The sequence below is a fragment of the Nannospalax galili genome, unplaced genomic scaffold (genome assembly GCF_000622305.1).
Source record: "Nannospalax galili isolate Female #2095 unplaced genomic scaffold, S.galili_v1.0 scaffold83, whole genome shotgun sequence".
Taxonomy (NCBI): Eukaryota; Metazoa; Chordata; class Mammalia; order Rodentia; family Spalacidae; genus Nannospalax; species Nannospalax galili.
Genome location: NW_008352659.1, coordinates 6,051,842 through 6,073,951, shown reverse-complemented (window position 1 = coordinate 6,073,951; position 22,110 = coordinate 6,051,842). Strand labels below are relative to the sequence as shown.

The 22,110-nt window shown below is 48.4% G+C and overlaps 2 protein-coding genes and 1 pseudogene across 5 annotated transcripts in view; 2 read left to right on the top strand and 1 right to left on the bottom strand.

The window, feature by feature from the left end:
- Positions 1–1,135: 1,135 nt before the first annotated feature.
- Dusp13 (dual specificity phosphatase 13) lies at positions 1,136–14,939 on the bottom strand. Of its 2 annotated transcripts, XM_029554455.1 has the most exons (7): positions 14,801–14,939; positions 13,319–13,526; positions 11,855–11,997; positions 10,254–10,346; positions 6,688–6,861; positions 2,745–2,965; positions 1,136–1,590 (listed from the first exon to the last, which is right to left on the bottom strand). In XM_029554455.1, the coding sequence occupies exons 2-7, from the start codon at positions 13,403–13,405 to the stop codon at positions 1,388–1,390; spliced, it is 921 nt and encodes a 306-aa protein (XP_029410315.1). In that variant the 5' UTR covers positions 13,406–13,526; positions 14,801–14,939; the 3' UTR covers positions 1,136–1,387. The 2 variants fall into 2 exon arrangements, with proteins under 2 accessions (XP_029410315.1, XP_008848121.2); XM_008849899.3 differs by lacking the exon at positions 10,254–10,346.
- On the top strand, positions 4,752–5,021 carry LOC103747448 (annotated as a pseudogene).
- A 3,409-nt stretch (positions 14,940–18,348) lies between the features above and the next one.
- Positions 18,349–22,110, top strand: part of Samd8 (sterile alpha motif domain containing 8) — a 64,551-nt gene continuing 60,789 nt past the window's right edge. Inside the window, exon 1 of one of the 3 annotated variants that reach the window (XM_008849897.2) lies at positions 18,349–18,648. In XM_008849897.2, coding sequence (XP_008848119.1) covers positions 18,475–18,648 — 174 coding nt within the window. In that variant the 5' untranslated portion in view covers positions 18,349–18,474. Of the gene's footprint in view, positions 18,702–22,110 lie in introns of all 3 variants that reach the window. The other 2 variants (XM_029554454.1, XM_029554453.1) reach the window with 2 other exon arrangements.

The following is a 22,110-nucleotide window of genomic DNA, read 5'->3' as shown; positions in this document are numbered from 1 at the left end:
CCCTCACTCCTTTTTTTTTTTCTCTTTTGCTTTTTTATAATGAGGCAGGTCTCATGTATCCTAGGCTCACCTTGAGCTCAGTATATCACTGAGGATGACCTTGAACTTCTGGTCCTTCAGAGTTCTGGGATTACAGAGATTGCTACATCATGCCTGATTTAGGTCATGTTAGGGATGGAACCCAGAGCCTCATGTATACTAGGCAAGTATTCTACAACCAAGCTACATCCCCTGGCCTGGAACTTACTATTAGCCTAGCCTGCCGTTGAACTCATTTCTCCTGCCACAAGCCTCCTAAGTGCTGGAACTAAGGCATAAACTACTTTTCCTTGCTGTTTTGTTGTTTATGATGCTAGGACTTGAACCCAGGATCTTGCACATGTAGCTCTATTAGTGAGCTGCACCACCGGGTCCAACAGGCAGTTTTAAAATTAATTTTTAAAAGGCTACAATTTTTTATTATTATATTTATTTGTTTGGCAGAGAGGGTACACCCATGCCACAGTGCACATGTGGAGATCAGAGGCAACTTGTAGGAGTCTGATCTCTCCTTCTACCATGTGGGTCCCAGAGATCAAACTCAGGTCCTTGATGGCAAATGTCTTTATCTGCTGAGTCATCTCACTAGAGCTTTTTTTTTGAACTTTTTTATTATTATTGTTGTTTGTATGGTGTATTGGAAATGCACATGTGCCATGGCACGTGTGTGGAGGTCAGAAGACAACTCTGTGGCATCCGTTCTCTCCTACCTTTAGTGGGTTCTGAGGATTGAACTTAGCTCGTCAGACTTGCACAGCAAGCATTTTTACCTGCTGAGCCATTTCACTGGCCCACAACACTGAATTTTGATTGTGGTTTGGAGAGGATATGACACTTGGATTTGGGTATTTAGCAGACAACGTGGCCCTCTGATGAGGGTATGAAAGGGCACAGAGAGGAAGATGTGCAATCCTCAGCATCACACAGATTCTTCTCTTGAAACTAGAGCAGCATCACTAACTGACCCTGCCTTCCCCTGTAGTTCTCCTAAGCCTCAGGCTCCTTCCTCCTCCAGGCTGCTGAGTCTGAGCTGGCAAGCCACCTGGAAGTCTGTGGTCCTCATGAGAGTAAAGCCACTGTCTCACAAACCATCATATTTATCATGATGAACCTTTTATTAGAGAGACAGACTGAATTTTTCTTCTGTATAAAGAATTTCTGGGTTGGGTCAGGGAACTCCACCTGTTAAAGGTTATCACTCAGCTGGCCCTGCCTCTGCCTCAGTGGAGCCCCCACTTGTTGGTGACATCTCAGGGTCTCTGGAAACAGAGGCTCCCGTCCCCAGGACCAGGCAAGTCAGGTTGGGTCATGCTGGATGGAGGGTTCAGGGCTTCAGGCACTCCCTAAGTCAGAGTCCTGCTGTTTCCCGCCTCAGCCTGTTGTCCAGAACCTGCAGTTGTCGGAGGAAGCCTGAGTTGGGGCAGATGTCTCGGTGGGCCTGCACTGTCTGAATGGCATCTACCAGTGTCATGTTCTTGTAGATCATGAGGAAGGCCAGGACAATGGTGGCAGAGCGGCTTACCCCCATGGCGCAGTGGACCAGCACTCGGCCTGTAGGGAGACCCAAACTAGTATCAGCCACTTGTCCCCTCTCCCATCCCTTCAGTCATAATACCCTGGAAAACCGACTATCCTGCAGTCAGATGGGCCAACTGAGGCTTGAGGTCTCACAGAAATTTAGTGGTAGGGCTAAGGTTAGTAACTGGGCTTCTCTTTTCCTGGTCCAGGGTGTTTCCTCTGATACCCATTGTGACTCTGGGGGACAATTACTAAACTTCTGGGGTGCCCCTGGATTTACATCACAGGGGGCATTCACCTCCTCCCTCTCCCCTCAGTCCTGCCCTCTCCCCTGCCCCTGAAGCCTTGTGCCAGTGCCTCATCTTAGGGGGGAGGGGCTATACAAAAGCCTTTGCTAGGTCTTATGATTTCTATCCAACATCTGTCTCCTACTGAAGGATATGGATATGTTGTTAACCATAGTGGATTAGGTGTGTGTGGGGGGTGAGAAACTGTGCGTGCATTTGTGTAAGTCTGCATGTGGAGACCAGAGGTCAATTTTGAATGCTGCTTATTAGGCATTTTTTACCTTTATTTTTATTTTTGTATTTTATGTATATGAATGTTTTACCTACATTTCTATAAGTGTACCACATGCATGCGGTGTCCATGGAGGTCAGAAGAGGGAGTTGGAGCCCCTGGAACTGGAACTATGGATAGTTGTTAGCCGCCATGTGGGTGCTGGGAACTGAACTCTGCTCCTCTGCAAGAGCATCCAGTGCTCTTAACCATGGAGCCATCTCTCCAGCCCCTTTCCACTTCATTTTTTTTTTTTTTGAGAGTCTCTCTCCCTCACCTGCACTCATGGCTGGCCAATGAGCCTCAGGGGCACTCCTGTTTCTACCTCCCTAATGCTGAACTTCCAAGCATGTATCGCCATCATGTGGGTTCCAGGAATTGAACTCAGGTCCACATGCTTGCATAGTAAGCACTTTACAAACTGAGCCATCTTCCAGCCCCATGCTGCTTCTTAGTTGTGTCTGAAATTGTTAGTTCCCACAGCATACTCACTAAATGGCAGTAGCTATTGGCTCCTTAGAGTGGGAGGGCTGTTGTTGGGATGGGTGCTAAGGACTTCCTACCCTTCAGTGCTACTGGAGAACTGGATACCCCCCCACACCTGCCAAGTCCCTTTCCCAGTAGCTCACTTTGAGGAGCGCTGAGGGCATCTCGGATGTATCGAGCAACAGGCAGAAAGTAGACACTGAGGTCAAAAAAGGGGTTATCATCAGCCTCGATGCCGTAGTACTCCAGAGATGTTCCATGGTAGAACTTGGCACCTGTGTCCACTTGAAACTTGCCTGCAGCAACATTCACAACATGGGTGATGCCCAGCTGGATCAGATGATTCTTGTCTCGGGCAGCATACCTGGAGGAGGAGAAAAGGGATTTTAAGAAGATGGAGATGGATGTCACTCGGTCACCTCTGGCTGGGTTGGAACTTGTCCCTCACCCTACTGTCTCCAAAGGTGGAGACTGGGCCAGTGAACTGCCCTGGTGAAGGCACTCCCCTAGGCCTTTCATTCAGGGAAATCTTTCTGGAGGGAAATTTAGCTACATGTATCAAAAGTCTGAGAAATGTATGTATACTTTGCATAAGCAATTCATCTTCTAGAAACATAATAAAAGGAAGAGCTTTAGGCATGTTGGTGTACCCCTTTAATCCCAGCATTTGGGAGGCAGTTTTAGGTGTCCCTGGGGAACATGGAACATACCCCTGTTGGGTAAAGTGAGCTACTGTATATCTAAATTATGAAATACCATGAATCACTAAAATGTGGCAGATGAGGTAAACAAGCAGAGATGTTTCTGTTATATCAAGAACCTGTGAAAATACAGGATATAAAGCAGAATGTAGTAACAATTTTAAAATATGCAGTGATTCATTTAAAATGCTTTTTATATAAAGCATCTCATAAAACAGCATTATGAAGTGAGATTATCTTTGCCAAAAACATCACTGTAAAAAAGCTTGTACGTATAAAAGTCTACAAGGATTTTATCTGTGTGGAAGGAGGAATACTATACTAGTCATATAGCTAGCCAGATGTTAATCTGTACTTTAATCTTAAATACTAAGGAAAATTTCTCAATTCTCTGTATTTGGTCTATATTTTCTAAAATTTAGGAAAACTTTTAGGAAAAAAATAACAATTCTGCTATCACACATATCCACCCTTGAGAAACTCATATGGTTTCCTAGGATACCTCTACTTAAACATTTCTGGGATCACTGTTTATAATAGTAAAAAAGTGGAAGCAGTGCAAACAGAGAATGTGCAGTTTAATCATACAGTGGAATATTGTACAATAACAAGGTTGACCTACAGCTATACAGAACAAATAGGTATCTCACAATTTTAAGCAGATGATGCCAGCCATGAAATACACACAGTATGGGCTGGGGCAATAGATAGATGGTGGGTAAAGTCCTTGCAACAAGCATGAGGACCTGAGTTTAGTACCCATCTCCCATGTAAAAGCCAGATGTGCTAGTATACATCTCTAACCCCAGTGCTCATGGGCCAGTTAGCCTGGTCTGGTACATGCATCCGTGAACAACACATTCTTTAAATAAGGTGGAAGATGAGGACCAGTGCCTGGGGTTGTCCTCTGACCTCCACACATCTACTGTGGCATGTGTGCACCTATACTCACACACATGAACACATGCATGCATGCATTCATGCACACACACAAACTTTTTTTGTGTGTGTGTCTTTTTTTTTTTGAGGCAGGGTCTCCCTGTGGTCCCAGCTGTCCTGGAACTCACTATGTAGACCAAGCTGGCCTTGAACTCACAAAGACCCGCCTGCCTCTGCCTCACAAGTGCTGGGATTAAAGGTGTGTACCACCACACCCTGCACACACAAGGTTTTTAAGAAGACAATATGATTTCACTCATATAACTTTAAAAGCCAGGCAAAAGGCAGATCTATGTCATTTAGGTACATAGGTGGTAAAACTTGAAAGAACAAAGAAATAATGATTTTTGAAGTGGGAGCACATTGGGATCATATTAAGTGAAATAACACAGACCCAGAAAGACAAGTATCACGTTTTCTCTCACCTGTGAGTCTTAGATTTTATATCAATACAAACTTTTTTTAATTTATTTTAAAAAATATTTTATTATTTTTATTTCCAGCGTGGCCATGGCTGCTAATGCTACCACTAATCCCTCACAGCTCCTGTCTCTAGAGCTTGTGGACAAGTGTATAGGATGACAAATTCACATTGTGATGAAGAGTGATAAGAAATTGTCAGCACACTTCTAGGATTTGATGACTTTGTCAGTGGTGCTGAAAGGTGTCACAGAGTTTGAAATTATGCCAGAAGGAAGAAGGATCACTAAATTAGATCAGATTTTGCTAAATGGAAATAGTATAACAATGCTGGTTCCTAGAGAAGGGCTTGAAGTATGAATGGATTTCCTTGATTCTGTTTCTTTTACCTTTAATGTTTAGACTCAGTAATGCTGTTTCCCATTAAAGGGAAATACTTTGAAGATGTACACCCATTTTTCTAACCTAATCATGGTTATTTGAAAAAAGTTTGTGTTTTTTAAAAACTAAAAAAATTAAACGTTTTTGGCTAACTAAAAAAAAAATATTTTATTATTTTTATTTTATGTGTATGAGTGAAATGTCTGCATGTAGGTAGGGGAACCCATGTCATGTAGTGCCTGAGGAGGTCAGAAACGGGCATCGAACACCCTGGAACTGGGGTTAACAACAGTTGTTAGCTGTCATGTGGGTGCTGGGAATCGAACCCAGGTTCTCTGCAAGAGCAGCCACTCTTAACCACTGAGTTATCTCTCCAGCCCCTTAAGATTTATTTTTCTTTTAATTTAATTTAATTATTTTGAGACAGGGCCTCTCTGTAGCCCCACCTGGCATGAACTCCCTATGTAGACCAGGCTGGCCTTGAACTCACAGAGATCTACCTGCCTCTGCCTCCCAAGTGCTCTGATTAAAGGTATGTGCCACCACGGCTGGTTTTATTTTTAATTTTTATGTACAAGTGTGTTTCTGTGTGTAGGTATGGTGCATGTGTGAGTGCAGGTGCACATGGAAGCCAGAAGAAGGGGTCAGATCCTCTGGAGCTGGTGTTACAGGTGGTTGTGAACCACCTGATATGGGTGCTTGGACCAAACTCAGGTCCTCTGGAAGAGCAGTTAGTGCCCTTGACCACTGAGCCCTCTCTCCAGTTCCCATAAAACAATTTATATATGTACCTATGTATGATATGGAAACAATGGAAGGTTATCTGGGAAGGAAGGGCACTAGCAGGAGGGCAAGAAAAGGGAAAGCACAGGACAGCTAATGAAGTCAAAATACATGAGATACTTGAAGGAAAATCTATCATATTTCCATCACTATGTATTATAAACATATACCAATTAAAAACAACACGGGGGGGGCAGCTGGAGAGATGCTCAGCAGTTAAGAGCATTGGTTGCTCTTGCAGAAGACAAATTCCAGCACCCATATGACAGCTAACAACCACCTGTAACTCTAGTTCCAGGGGCTCTGACACCCTCTTCTGGTCCCCATGGGCACTGTACAACACCAGTACACTTAAATATATGCAGGCATAACACTCATACTATGCAAAAATTTTTTTTTTAATTTTAAAATGTAAACTTTAAAAAAAAATAACATTTAGAGGCTAAATTTGTAGAATGCCTGCGTAAGCATGCAGGTTGAATCCCCATCATAAAACAGGCACGATTATGTATGCCTGTAATTCCAGCACCTGGGAGGTAGAGACCGGAGGGCTACAAGTTCAAGACATCTTTGGCTACATAAGGAGTTGTTTGAGGCCATCCTAGAATCTGTGAGATTATGTCTCAAAAAAAAAAAAAAAAAAAGATTTTGACACTTAAAGTGTGGCTATCCATTGGGAAGGGGTCTTTTGAGGGGGGTACAGTTTCCTATTTCAGGGCCTGAGAGATGAAATTGTTCATATGTGGAAAGCAATGGTGGGAGGAAGTCAATGGTGGAGGGCTCTGCGCCATCCTTATTCTGCACTGCTGTGTGTATCTCACACCCTTCTGCCACCCCCAGTCCCTGCCCGGATCTTACTTACGCATCTCCCAAGAAGAGGTTGGGCCAGACCTCATTGATGTGGTTCAGCGTGGCAGCCCTACGGACCCACAGTAAGCGCTGCAGCGAGGCCAGTGTGGGTGGCTGGTAGGGGGGCACCTGGACCACTCCATGGATCTTTGGTCTCCGGAGGTCCTGCTTCTGCAGTGAGTCCATCCTGGAAGAGAGTGGACACAGTAGCGGCTGGAGCAGGCTCCCAGAGGGCACATCCAGGACAGGGAGGCCCTGTGACAGCACCCAGGAGCCACTGGGATGCTCTGGGAAGGACCCTGGTTATGCTGGATAAGGCTATTAACTCACTCTGGTGGACTGGAACCTAGAACCCTTCCCCTGGGAACAGGGAGAACTAGAACTCCCTTGTCACTGCCATGGCACTAGACAGACCTACTCTTCCCTGAGGCTACAGAAATTTAGGCCTTGGGACCTTGAGGCTCTGTTTTCTGTAGCACTAATCAGTGAAGATCCCACCCTTTAAGTCACTGGAAACCCCAGCTGGCTGAGGCTCTCAGAAGGACACCAGGATGCCCTCCCCACACCAACCTGGGCAGTTGGTTTTCAACCCCACCCCTGCTGTTTTTAGGGCTGGCCCCCAATCCTTCCCCACCCACTTCAGGTGCTTGGGGTCAGAGCCCTGTCCAGGGTCAGAGCCCAGTTATGAACATTCCTCAGCTTTTTCACACCAAGTGAGCTGGTGCCTCTCATATGCAGAATGTATCCCTGTAGTATGTCCTGTTTCACATGGAGGAATGCTGAAGTTCGTGGTGTTTGTTCAGTGACACCCAAAGCCTAATGAGCAAGGCTAGGGTTGCTGCCTGGTTCTGTGTGCCTTCAATTCTGTCCCCAAGTCTTTTGGTTGCCAGGGAGTGATCACCAATTCTATGTCTCCTAAGAGGAGCCTGGCAGGGCTGAGCTACACATCTGCCTACAGGCCAGGCTTTTTCTTCTTACCCCTGAGACTTTTCCTTCTTACCTCCGAGACTCAGGCCAGTGCGGCTGGGCAGGCCTCACCAGGATGGAGTGGACTGTGTCTGGAGTAGGTTGGCTCAGGCCATTCGAGACCCTGCAGAACTGTGGTGTCAGGGGCACCAGAACCCTGGCCTGGTGCCATGATGGGAAGTGGGGCCTATTTTGGCCAACTGTCCCTGGTTCCCTCAAGGAGTAACTAGAGAAGGTGTAAACTGGGTAGAACATCTTTTCCCTCCTGTAGGCAGTGCCGAAAGAAATAGGCACCCAGGAGGCCACTGGCTTGGCCAAGCTCACCCAGAGGGTGGATGGGGGGCAGGGCGGAAATGAGGACCAGGCCTTCTCCCTCATCCCCCACGGTGACCTCTCAGGGCAGGCTCAGTGGCCTGCCACCTACCTAGGGCATGGTCTGGGGCCAGGAATGGGGGACTAGGTGCAGGAGCAGGACTCTGCATGTCTGCGGAACAGGTCTGAGGTAGGTTCCGCCCAGAACACAAATGCTGTGAAGCACTTAGAATTCCAGGTCCAGGCCTAGGAGCCTATGGGGGTGGGGCTGAGGGCAGACTAGGCCACTGTGGACTGAAGCAGAGACGTTTCCTCTCTCCTTGGTTTCTCTGGGATTGAAAGCTCTTGTCCCTATAACAACCCTGAAGATGGGGGCCAGGGGGTCACCTCAGTGGTGGCTAGAGAACTGACTCCCCTTGAAATTTGGTTGAAACCCAGTCTGTGGCCTGAGGAAGTCTTTGTCCTGCCTGGGCCATAGTTTCTCATGTCAAAGGCTGCCAGACTTCCTTGGAGTCTCTGGTGTTCTGTCAGCAGCAAGAGAAAGGATTGAGTATATATGAAAGTAACATGAGGGCAGGGAATATTGGGGTAGAGGAGGCCCTGAATCCATGGAGTCCAACAGCCACTCTGGCCTGGAGCCATCAAGGTACAGTGCTCCAGATCTGGGAGAAACCAGACAAGGACCTGGGAAAACAGCAGGCCCTTGCCCGGCTCTTATTGAGCTTGGCGTAGGGTAAGGCTGCTCCCTGGTGGTCAGTGGCTGCCATGCAACCCCAACTGTGCCAAAGGAGCAGTCAGGCTGTGAGAGCTGGGTCAGGGACTAGGCTGTTTAGACATACATGGCCCAGGCCTCAGCTTCCCAGGAGGTCTAACCCAGGTGTAGAGAAAAGTTTTTTTCTTTGACCTTGTTTTCTACTGGTCATCTCCCATGTAAGGCCTTGCTCTTGTACTCAGGGTATAGCCTAGCTGTCTGCTCTGGTCCACTTAGAGCTCCTCCCATCTGTCAGTCAGAACCAGGCCCAGCAGCCCACCCAGTGACCCATCCTTGAATCTCCCGGCACACTCAAAGAAAGGGAGTCCAGGGACATAGCTCCCTTGCTTTGGACTACCCCCAGCCTTTCTAGGGAAGGCCTTGCTGGAAACCGGCTTCTGTCTCCTCAGCCACAGTAGGGTGAAACACGGCTGAGTGTCTGTAGGGCCAGGCTCCCTCCACACTCATGCCAGCCCTCATCCTGCTCCCTAGCTCCACCTGGCCTCTGCTCTTCTCTGGCCTCAGCTGAGCAGCTGCCTGTGTGGGCCACAGTTTTCCTTCCCCTTCTCCGCTGTTTACAGGGGTGTCCACTTGCTTTCTCTTGGCACTAGTATCTCTCCTCTGTAACCTGCTCTCTGTTTGCCTGTCTTCCTCCTTCCTCTGGGGACCACAGAACATCACCCTGTATGCCTGGCATGCTCAGGTCTAACCCAGCCAAACAGGGCAGCTGTTTGCTGTTCACCTCTTCAGCTGTGGTTCCAGGAAACATTCCTCGTCTCCCCTGATGACCCCTCTCTGCCTCCTCTTCCCCAGGGGGGACATGGGCTAAGTGGGTGGGAGTTCTTAGACCAGGACAGTGAGGAATATGGGGAATGGGGCCTTGGGAACCACGGCAGGCAGGTGTCGGGGTGGGCTGTAGTGGTTTCTCTCCAGTATGCAGCCCTAGAGGGAGACAGACCTGGGTGGAATTCTCTGAGCCACTATCTTCATTAGGGCTAGTGGGAGTATTCCATGAAATTATAAATGTAAAGCGCTTCCTAGAGGGTCATGGTAGATGCCTCATAAACTATGCATCTTGTTATTGTATTAGTACCACTACAATCACTCTTACTCTTGTCAGTCTCATCTGTATCCTAAGTAGAGGGTAACTTTCTATGGGTGATGACATTACAACTGGAACTTTGTGTTTCTGTTTATTCAGCAGCAATGATTACATTTATTACTTAAGGAAAGACTGTTCTATACCAGACAAAGTTCAGTACTTACATTGCCCATTGAATCCTCCCAGGGCTCTTACAAAGCAGGTAGTATCATCGTCCTCACTTTACAGATGAGGAAACTGAGGCTCAGAGATATTAAGCAGTGTGCCCACAGTCACCCAGTTGTGGGAACTAGAACTCAAGCCCAGATCTTGCCTCTCTTTTCTCTGCGCTTCTGTCTCTGACCCATTTGGATCCTTCAACCCAGTCCTCACACTTGCCCAACACACATAGGTGCCCTGGCCCCCGTTACCCAGCATGCATAGGGACCCTTGAATTAAGGCCACTCACCCACCTGTATCCAGCCCAGGCTGCGGTCTTCTCTGACAGGCAGTTTGTGCTGCCGGCTTCCAGCCGCCTGTCTCTGCACACTTGATGCTGTTTCTATTTTTTGATTTGAGTTTAATTATAAAGCTGTCTGCTCCCTTCTGGCCTCCCCTTGCCACTCCCAGCTTGCCCATTGGTCCCATGGCATGGTCACCACCAAGCCTAGCCAGACACTTTCTCCAAGGTCTAGGCCTCAGCCTTTGTATTAGCCACAGAGGCAGCACAGAGGGGCCACTTGTGGTGTGTGTGCATCAATGTATGTAGGCAGCTGAGCAGGGAGAAGGAAGATCAAATAAATCATCTTAAAAATTCCCTGTAAAGGGGCTGGTGAGATGGCTCAGTGGGTAAGGGTGTTTGTTGCCAAGTCTGATGACCTTAGTTTGATCCCCAGAATGGTAGAAGGAGAGAACAGACTCCTGAAACTTGTCCTCTGACCTCTACACAGACGCACCATGGCATGGGCACACATGAATACACGTGCAGAATAAATAAGTGTAAAAAATGTTTTTAAATTCCCTATAGAGGTGCATGCCTTTGATCCCAGTACTTAGGAGGATCTCTGAGAGTGTGAGGCCAATCTGGTCTACAATAGTGAGTTCCAGACCATCCAGGGCTACACAGTCTCAAAAAATAAATTTTCCTTTAGAGATTGGGTGTGTCACTCAGTGGTAAAGCATTTGTCTAGGATGCATGAGGCCCTGGGCCACATCCCAGAACTGCCCCAAACAAACAACATCATCATCAACAAGAAACCCAAAACTCCCTTGGCTTTCAAGGGTCACCTAGAACTAGGGTAGAAGGCGAGAGCTGAAAGGGTCTATGCAAGAGAACAGAGGCAACACTGACTCAAGAGTGCGCATGCACGCACATACACACACTGGTAGCATGGTGCACACCAGTGCCTAGGTCAGAGGCTTTATTTGGGGCCTGGATTAAGATCTGGCACATTCAGGTTCAGGGAGATGACAGCACAGGCAGACAGGATATTAGTGAGGTACAGGGAGGCATTGTAGACCTGCCTTATTCTGCAATCAGAGACTTAGTACAGGAGCTGTCCTACCCTCCACTGCCCTCTCCTTCCCTCAAAGATAGGGATGCCCAGGGATATGCCTGACCAAAGCCCTACTGTCCCATAAGACTAGTGGCATGGTCTTTCAGGTCCCAAGGCTGACTGTGGTCAGCTAGAGGCCTTGGATTTGAGATTAGACACTCTCCTTGTAATTCAAAGGCCCTCAACATATACCCATACTGTAATACTCCCTAGCCCTACTCCTGGATATAACACACACACACACACACACACACACACACACACACACACACAGACACCCCCTCAGCCACATGTCCACTGTGCTCCCAGGAACTAGGACTTAATGTCTACTGAGCCTCAGGGAAAGCTAGAGAGAATAAATATTTCAAATCTTCCTCTCTGACTCTCATCAGGAATTTGGGGTTTCTGGTTCCTGGCCAAGGAGCCTTAGGGCTTTGCTACAGGACAGCACACTCCCACCTGTGGAGACTGCAGACAGTGGCTGAGAGGGGATGTAGTTCACTGGATGACAAACCTGATGGAGCAGTGGGTTTGAGGGTGAGCCCCGCACTGGGTTCTTCCCATCTTCTGGGCATCCACATGAGTTACAGCCACCATGAGGGTCAGGGCCAGAGTAGCAAAGTGACAGAATCCTGTGGCAGAGAATAAGGACCGACTCTGGAGAAGAGAGAAACTTCATGTTACAACCAAGGCCAAGATTGATTGGGACTTGTTAGGGCAGGAGTAAGGGCAGTCACCTAAATTTGCTTCATCCTTGAGTCCTGTGTATAAGGTTGAGTGGATACAGGTGCAAGGACAGATAGGGTAGGTTTCACATCCATGGCTTACAGAGAGAGGTGGCCTCTCTCTATAGTCCCCTCAGCTCCTGGGGCCTCACCCCCAGGGTTGTGGGGTACAGTTGTACAAGCTATGCACTGCAGATCTCTGTGGGCTCTTGTGACAGACAATTTCATGGATGTCACTTCCACAAATTGTGCAATGATGCAGCCGTGTTTAACCAACTTCTCCAAAGCCAGCTGACTGATAGAGACGATGCCAAGGTCAGAGGTCAGGGTGTGTAAGGCTCTAGGCTAAGGCTCTAGGCTAAGGCAGTAGAGTGACTGGGCATGATTCCAAATCTGCTACTCTGCCAAGTTTCTCAACACTGTCTAGAAGATGGAGAGAAGGCTGGGAACCTGCCATCTGCATGGGGAACATGTCCTGAACCTCTTGGTTGCTAATATCACAGGGCTTCATAAAAGGTGTGGGACAGCCTAGCCTGGCTATGCTGCTGCTCAAGGATTCAGTGAGTGCCATAGGCTCTCAGAAGAGGTAGGGTGGTGCTCAAAAGCAGGAAGGAAGACCTTACCTCCTTTCTGTAATGCTTCCTGACCCCTTCGTTCCCCATCTTTCTCTGTTAAAAAAATCTATGTGTGTGCATGTGTACCTGTGCATTCATGTGTTTGAACGTGATATGTGAGTGCCACCGTGTGTGTGTGTGTGTGTGTGTGTGTGTGTGTGTGTGTGTGTAGGTTAGAGGACAACTCCAGGTGTCAATCCACACCTTCAACTTTGTATGAAACTTGTATGAAACAGGGTCTCTTGTTTTGTTTTGTTTCCTGCTGCATATGTCAGGCTGGCCCATTGGCTTCCATGAGTTCTCCTGTCTGTCTGTCATCTCTCCATGTCCCACTGCATCCAGCTTTATGTGGGTTCCGGGGATTTGAACTCAGGTCCTCATGCTTTATTGCAAATGCTTTACCTACTCTCTAGCGCCTCACTTTTCTCTTTTCTCTGGGGTCTAAAGCTTTCAGGTGGGCTGGGAGAGAGGACAGGGATCTCACAAGAGGATTGTCTGCCAGGCCCTGATGAGATCTTGGATGAGCAAAGGGAACCAGCTACATTTAACCCTGCTAGCCAACCTCATCCCATGTCCCCTGTGTAGGCCTTTAGCTGATTGCTAAACCACACCCAGCTTTGCCCCCTTGCCCTCCTTCACCTGGCCCCTCAACTCCGACTTGCACCCCGAAGTTGCTGGTCCAGCTGGCAGAGCTGGCGGAGGAAGCCGCGGTTGGGGAAGATCCATCGGCGCTCTCTCAAAGTGATCACTGCCTGATGCAAGGAGAGCTGCTGGTGGAGCATGAGGTAGGCCAGGACCAGTGTGGCAGAGCGGCTCACACCCACCACACAATGCACCAGGACCTTGGCTGAGGAAGACATCCTGGTGAAAATTCCCTTCCCATCATCCAGTCCACCCAAAGGATGAGGTGGAAACCCAAATTCCATTCCCTGACTTGCCTTGGGTGTACTATGGGACCATGGGCTAGTCCCTCAGCCCTTATGGACCTCAGTTTCCTGATCTTTCAAATGAGTAGACCAACATCTGTCTTTGCCAAGTCTTGGGATAATGTCCAAATCCTCAACATGACTTATGAAAGCCTAGAGGAGTTAGCCCTTCCTGATCCTATGCATCATGTCAAACAGACCCACCCTAACCCTCAGCTTTAAGAATACAAGCTAACTTTCAGTTCTTTGAAACTGTCATAGCCACTGACCTTCAACCTTAGATATGAATTCCTACTGCCTGCAAAATGTTTGCTCTTGCCTTATCTGACTAACTTCTACTCATCCATCAAGTTCCACTGGAGATGTGGCTTTCTCTATCATCTTAGTGTCACTTGAATCACAGAGCAATTCACTGGTTCTGCATGTGACCGAGTGGAAACTGCTGTAGAGGGAAGTCCCTCGCACCATGATCCTCTGGGCTGCGTGTTTCCGTGGCTCTTTACATTTGCCCTCTCCTATCAGTAGCACTCAAAGTACATCATTATTTGATTAGCAAGTTTCACAAGAGCAGGGACCTTGACGTGTTTAAGTCTAGCTTCCCAGTATTTAGTTAGTGCCTGACACTGAGCAGATAACAAATAGCTGATGGATGAATAGATGGACAAAAGAATGTCAAAGTGCTTTGGCTGCTATGAGGTAACATGAGCCTTGCTGTTCTCATCACAGAAATGAGGAAACTGAAGGTCAGAGAGGGACACCGGCTTGCTCAGGGTCACAAAGCAGAGGGGCATGGCTCTTTCCCCAGGCGAACCACAGTAAGGACTCTAGTTTCTTGAGGCCTTCTGGTTGCAGCCTGGGTTGTTTTCATTTTTCTTTTTCATTTGGAAGTACTTTGAGGCAGACCTCTGGGTACCCAAAGACACTTTCCCAGGGCTGCCTATGGCAAAGAAAGAATTGTTCTTAAGTTTGGGAGACCTGGTTTCCAGCCCCATGGGGGCTCGGAGCCCATTATGGCCTCGTGTTTTGGTCTTACTTTCTCCATCTGTGAAGCAATGTCCTCAGCTAAAATGCTAAGACACTGAGCAGAGTATTTTTTGAAAAGCCAGGATGGGAGGATGCTGAGGATTGAAGGAGGTGGGACATCCTCCCCTCCAGTGAGCTGAGTGGGATGTGGGGCTTCAGCCCCAAGGCCTACCCCCAGGTGTGTTGAGGGCACAGTGGATGAAGTCAGCTGCCTGGGAGAAGTAGGTGCTGATATTGAAATCAGGGAGGTCGTGGGCTGGCACCCCCAAGTAGCTCACGCTGCTGCCGTAGAAGTCAGGGCCACCCTGACAGTAGAGTCCTCCGTGGGCAGCGTTCAGTACATGGGTGATGCCCAACTTCCACAGCTCAAAGCGGTTATTTGCGGTGGCCCTGGGAAGGACGGAAGAAAGGGTCCAAAGGGGAGCGAGAATTCAGCAACACCAAGCTGGATTTGCAGTTCCCAGCCATAGCCTCAGACCTTTCTGGGGGAGAGTTGGTGGTTTAGGCCCTCTTTGCTTCCTCAGGTAGCCTGCCCCTAGCAGGGGCAGGAAGGAAGTGATTGCTTCAGTCCTGGGAACTAGCTGCCCCTCCCTTCTTGCCATATGTCCTACTCATATCCCACATCCAGAGTGTCTTGGTCCCCACGTCATACCTGCTACTAATCTGCAAATATGTAGAGATGACACCTACCCTGATTCACCCTTGGTCAGGCTCCTCCACCCACTTTGTGTCTAGAGGACGCAAGCTGGGACCAGAATGTTATTGCCTCTCAGACTGGCTAGTTGTCTGGAATGTGCCAGAAGACTCCAGGGCTCTTCCAGGAAGGAATGCCCCCCCACCCCCCAATAAACCTCCTCAGAAACAAAAACAAAACACTCCTGCTCTGCCTGGTGGTCGAAACTGGTTATTGCATTACTCCTGGCACTTGGGAATCTAGAGAAAATTCCTGGGGGCGGGGGTGGGGCGCCCATAGTAGACTTTGTTCCCTCCCGCCGCCTTTTCCGGGAAAGAGCTCTAGGACTGCTTCTCCTGGACCCCACTCCCACAACCCTCCATCAGCAGCCACTCACGCATCTCCTATGAAAAGATTGGGCCAAACTTCGTCCACGCGGCTGCAAGACGCCCTCCCGGCCCTTAGGAGCTCCTCCAGCTGCAGAACACTGGGGCAAGGTGTGGCTTCCGCATCTCCCTGCAGCGCCAGGAGTGAAGCCTCAGCCATGGGCCAGCTCGCCCACCCCTCTTCCTCTGGGGTCAGGTCACTCTGTTCTCCAGTGTCATGTGTGCTTCCCAGAGACTGGCAGGGACAGGTGGGACAAGGAGTGACTCAGCAAGTCTCCAGGGCCTTAGAGAGGTCAAGACCTGGTTCTCTCCAGCCAGCCCCTATCCCTAAAGTCCCCAAGAGCATGGAATCAGGTCCCTGCAAGGCACTACCTCCCTCGATCTCAGTTTCTTCATCTGTAAAGTTAAGGGTTTACCTGCCCCAAAGAATTATTGCAAGGGCTAAACAAAAGATACTTTGAAATAGTTGAACTAAACAAAACAAAAGATGCTTTGAAATAGTTGAACTAATAGGTTTAGAGTCCTTGTGTTGGCTATTTGATTTTGAAGACTCGAGTTAAAGCAGAGATCTGGAGTATAAGAAGGTAGCTGATTCCCAGTGATGAATGACAGAAAACACTTCCAGGTTTCAGTGAGCCCCAAATGAGAGGGGAGCCCAATGTCTGTTGGACAGAACCTCTGGACTGTGAAACACAGGGGTACTTTTCTGAGTTGTGGGGTCTGAGAAACCCAAGCAGACATGGAGCAACACATCTAAAGTGTGTTCACAAGGTTTACAGGGAAAGGTTTGAACAATGGTCCTGTAATGAAGATGGATGGTTTCTCAAAAGAGAAACTTGAAGGGTCTTGCTTGTCAAAGAGAGGTCAGCATTGTTGAGAACCACAGTGTCTGGAATCAGAAATATTTTTAAAAAATTTCTTTTTTTTTGATGGATATGTGGAAACTTTAATTGAATTATTCATCAGAATTCATCCTACACAGAATAGATAAAACATTTCTTTTTTTAAAAACAGGGTCTCAAGCCTGGCGTTGTAGCCCATGCCTTTAATCCCAGCACTTGGGAGGCAGAGGCAGGCAGAGATCTGTGAGTTCAAGGCCAGCCTGGTCTACCTAGCAAGCTCCAGGCCAGCTGAGGCTACAGGGAGACCCTGTCTCAAAACAGCAACAATAGCAACAACAACGAAACCCCACTACCACCACCACCAACAACAAAAAAACCAACAGGGTCTCACTATGTAGCTCTGGCTGACTTGAAACTTGCTATGTGCAGGCTGGCCTCAAATTCACATAAATCTGCCTGCCTTTGCTGTCCCAGTGCAGAGATTAATGGCATATGCAACCATGCCTGGCTAAGACTGGTCACTTTTCATCTTTTTGATTGTGAGTCTAACCCTTAACAGCTGTGCCAGCTCTCCAGCCTGCTTTATCACTGTTTATGTGTGCCTGTCTGCTTGTCTGTATGTGTACCATGTGGATGCAGTACCCACTGAGGTCAGAAGAAGGTGATGGATTCTTTGGAAATGGAGTTACAGGTGGTTGTGAGCTACCATGTAGTGCTGGGAACCAAACCAGGGTCATCTGCAAGAACAGCCAATATTCTTAATTGCTGAGCCACCTCTCTACCCCTATCAGAAATATTTTGAGGGTGTATGGGGGTGTAGTGGCACTCACCTTTAATCCTAGCACAGGGGGGTTTGAGGCCAGCCTGGTCTACATAGAGAGTTCCAGGTGTGCCCATGCTACGTGGTCAGACCAGCTCAAAAACTAAAACAGGGAGGAAGGAAGGGAGGGAGGGAGGGAAGGGGGGGGAGAGAGAGAGAGAGAGAGAGAGAGAGAGAGAGAAACATTTTTAGGATGAGAGAGTCCTCTGCATACAAGGACTTTTGGCAGGACTGGAGACTAAGATAAGGTCACTCTGTCCTTCTGCTAGAGTTGGTTTTCAGCAAAGGAGATGAGATGTCCTGCCCTGTCTCATGCAACTTCATGGTGACCCTGATGAGGCTCAGAAGGGTATGGGTGCAGTGGGCAGAGTCCTGGCTACCCCTGGTCTTCGAGTCTAGCAATCTAGCTTGAAGGGAAAGACCACACCAAAGCACCCCCTGGAAGCAGTCTGCCTCCTGTCCACCTCAGAACCTGAATCCCATTCAGAGCCACCAAAGCTAGTCCTGCTTTGTTTAGAGAAGCAAAGTCAAAGAGGGGTGAAAAGCCAGGCTGTGCTCTTGGTGTCTGCCAATGCTAGGCTTAGGTTGGGACGGGGCCTGCCATTACTGTGGGGTACATGAGTAGCATGAGAACACAGCTTTGATGACAGCTTTGTATTGGAGCACCGGCTTGCTCAAATCCTAACTAGGCTAGGTCAGGCAATGTCTCTTGGCCTTTGTGCGATGTGTGATCTACTTTGTAGCGTTGAAACAAGGGGTTCAGATGTTTATACGGTATCTAGCGTAGACGCTGTCGAAGTAAAGGAGCAGTAAAGGATGTTTTGGGGGATTGGCTCTTGAAGAGGAGCCAGCCCCTTTCAAATGAATCAAAATACCTTCCTCCTGGCTACCAAACCCGCAGTCACGCCCCATCCGCAAGACCCAACGCCCGCTTGGGGGCTGACGCATGCGCTCTCTGCCGGCCCCCTCGGCTCTCCCAGCCGGCGGTCAGGAGCTCCGCTTCCCTTCCGGTCTTGGCCCCGCCCCCTTGCCGGTAGCGCACTGCCTGCCGCCGGGAGGGCCCCGCATCCCGAAGCAGTTCCGGTTCGGCCGGCAGCAGCTGGCGGCGCGGACGGGGCCGGAGGGATGCCCGCGCGTCTCCGAACCGGCTCCCGCCGGCGCTCCGACTCCCCGCTCCGGGCTCCGCCTCCGCCGCTCCAGGCGCTGCGCTCGGCCGAGGCGCCCAGGGCCCGGGACTCTGACGGCGCCTCGGACGCCGACGCGGAGCTGGGTCCCGGGACCTCGGGTCCCACCGCGGAGGTGAGCGGGCGGCGAGGCTGAGAGGGGAGATTGGGGGGCGCCTGCAGTCGAGGGTGAGTGGGGAGCGCGGGGAGACCGTTGGGTGGGCCCCGGAGGCCGCCATGGAATGGAATCCGGAGGCCGAGGAGGCGGTTGAGCTGACGGCCCCGGGGTCCGTGGGCGGCGGGAGAGCTGCCGGGGCCCGGAATCTGGACCCCGGGGAGGCGATGCCCTGGGCGGCGACAGTGGAGATGAGGGATGGGGAAAGCCAGACCCCGGGAAGCCCAGGGCCCGGCGATGCCGCCGGGTGGGGACTGATGGTACCTGACTTGGGTGCGAAGGGTGGCTCTGCAGAGAGGGAGGGGCTGCGGGTGGAATGTTACCTGGCCTGAAGGGCCGAGGGAGCGGAGAAGGAGAATAGACTCAGCAAAGAAAAAGAGCCCTTGGGGAATCTCATTTTAGGGCCTTCGCTGTGTTTTTACAGGTGGTGTCTTTCAGGCCAGTCACAGATGACTGGGGTGGTGGACCTGGACCTGGGTGCTTGCTTGTTTGAGAACAGTGGGTCCTTTTAAGAATCTGGACTCTTAAAAGGATGCATCACTAATTTGCTCACCGGATTGGGGGAAGTTGCTGGAGGAGGAAGTGATGTTTGAAGAAGGTAGTAAGGGGAGTGAGTGATTCTGAAAATAAACATGTCATTCAGATTTCTTTTGACGCGAATGGCTTATTTTTCTTTGTGCTTCGTTCTTAAGTTTAGACATCAGGCGGACTTAAATCCTGAAAAGTGATTTAATCCATTACCTTTAAAAAATTAAACTCGAAAGAGGAATTTAGACGCTTGGGTTTTGCAGGTACTCAGTGCCAGTTGGTAACACTTTTTAATGTTGACTGGAAATATGGTCAGTGGAAGTTTCTGGATTAATAGGGTACATAAGACAGGTGGGAACACCACAGCCCAGGAACCCACCAGATCTCAGTGGTAACACCTTCCTCAGGTTATCTCTAAAAAGTGGGAAGGGTACTTTCGGCAGATTTCTAGTGTTATTTTGCAAATTTCATCCGAATGTTATTAGTAATCTCGAAAAATAAGGGTGGTAGGGTAGGGGATGGTTGTAGTTGGCGGCTAACAACAGGAATAGGTGAGTACACGTGTTTTATGGAAGACATCAAAACCATAATTGTGCCAGTGAAGTATTGATTGCAAAATTTGTGTTCACTTTAATAGGAATAAGATAAATGGTAACCTGACTCAGTAAAGCCTTTTGACTTTTTAGCTGTGTCTTGTGTTTTATTTTACTTTTGCATCTTTTTTTTTTTGAGACAGGGTCCCACTGACTGGCATGAAACTTGTCATATAGACCAGGCTGTGTCACCACACCTGGCTCACTTTTGCATCTTTTTAATTTATTGATTATGCAGTTATTGGCCATTTCAAAAGGAAATTTTAGGTTTTTTTTTAGACTCCAGACAAGCCACTACTACGTAATCTTCATGAGATAATTTAGTGATTGCAACAAGCTTTCAAATGTGAATGGAACATAATTTCATACCTTCAAATGCTCAGTGGAATAGTAATTTCTTTGAAGAGGAGGTGAATTCTTAGCTTTGTTCTTTTGAGGTTGTCAGAAGATGGACTTCCTTAATAAACAATAATGGTCTTTAGTTGCAGGATTTTATATAGAATGACTGTTTATACTTTGGCTTTCCCTCAATGGATTGAAAATTTTTAAAGAACTTGTAAATTGATTTCATTTTTAGCTTTTTTTTTTTTTTTTTTTTTTTTAAACAGTCTTGCTGTGTAGCACAGGCTAGTCTCTAACTCCTGATTCTCCTGGTGCTGGGATTACAGGCATGCACCATTTTACCTGGCCAAATTTAGCTCTGAATAAAAAGTCTTGACATCTAAAAAATTGCTGAACTGACTGCGCCCCCTATTAAGGTTACTTAATGTTACTGAAGAATTAAAGGAACTGTTAGCTGGAGCTATACAGTTAGTAGGCTGGCGTGCTAGTGATGGTTGTAATTTTCATTTCCATTTGTCAGATCTCACAACCACTTAGTTGTAAAGAAAGCGAGTTTTATGGTAAAACAAATTCTGTAAGGCAGAGGAGCCTTTTTGGCTGCAACGGTAGAGTTGCAGGCACGGTTACATAAATGATTTCAGTAGCATGCTCCTCCCTCTGCAAAGACGCCTTTTATAACACACAATTGCCTGTAGATATGTTTATTTTGTTAATTGTCAGATCCTCAGTACTTTAAAACTTTGCTGTAACTGATAGAGACATTTTTATGCCTTTTTGAGAGCTAGAATTTGGACACTTTTTGAGAAAATGTTAAATCCAGACATTATACTGCATAGTTTTTGTTTTGTTTTTTGTTTTCGTCTTAGAAGAATGCCACATTAGGCTGGAAATGTAGCTCAGTGGTAAAGGGCTTGCTTAGCATGCTACAGGCTCTGGGTTTAATCCCAGTACTGGGGGAGGGGACTGTTAACCAGCTTGTTAAAAATCCTCTTTCAACGGGCTGGAGAGACAGTTTAGCAGTCACAGGAGCACTGGCCGCTCTTGCAAGGGACCTGGTTTGGTTCCCAGCATCCATATGGCATCTTACTACCACCTATAACTCTAGTTCCAGTGGATCTGATGCCCTCTTCTAGCCTCCTTGGGCACTGCATGCATGTGGTGCACTTAGAGCTATGCTTGTTAGAATAAGAATTAGGATTTTATAGACTTCTTTACTAATGTGCTGTGACATAGTGCCAGGTCAGTAACCTTTCCCTGAGTTTCCCCCTAAATTCTGATTGCTATGGAAAATCTTTGGTGTAACCGAGGCTATAAAGTGGGCAGTGACGTCTGTTATATTCTCATTCTTAGAGCTGGCAGCTCTGGTTGTGACTAGAATTAGCTGCAGCTCAGTAATGGAAGCCTTAATGTAAGGCTGTGATGGAGCCGGAAAAGACGGTTATGGGGGGTGACGTGACACACCTGTGGAGGTTATAGTGGGGGGAGTGACATGACACACCTGTGGAGGTTATGGGGGGTGACGTGACACACCTGTGGAGGTTATAGTGGGGGGAGTGACATGACACACCTGTGGAGGTTATGGGGGGTGACGTGACACACCTGTGGAGGTTATAGTGGGGGGAGTGACATGACACACCTGTGGAGGTTATGGGGGGTGACGTGACACACCTGTGGAGGTTATAGTGGGGGGAGTGACATGACACACCTGTGGAGGTTATGGGGGGTGACGTGACACACCTGTGGAGGTTATAGTGGGGGGAGTGACATGACACACCTGTGGAGGTTATGGGGGGTGACGTGACACACCTGTGGAGGTTATAGTGGGGGGAGTGACATGACACACCTGTGGAGGTTATGGGGGGTGACGTGACACACCTGTGGAGGTTATAGTGGGGGGAGTGACATGACACACCTGTGGAGGTTATGGGGGGTGACGTGACACACCTGTGGAGGTTATAGT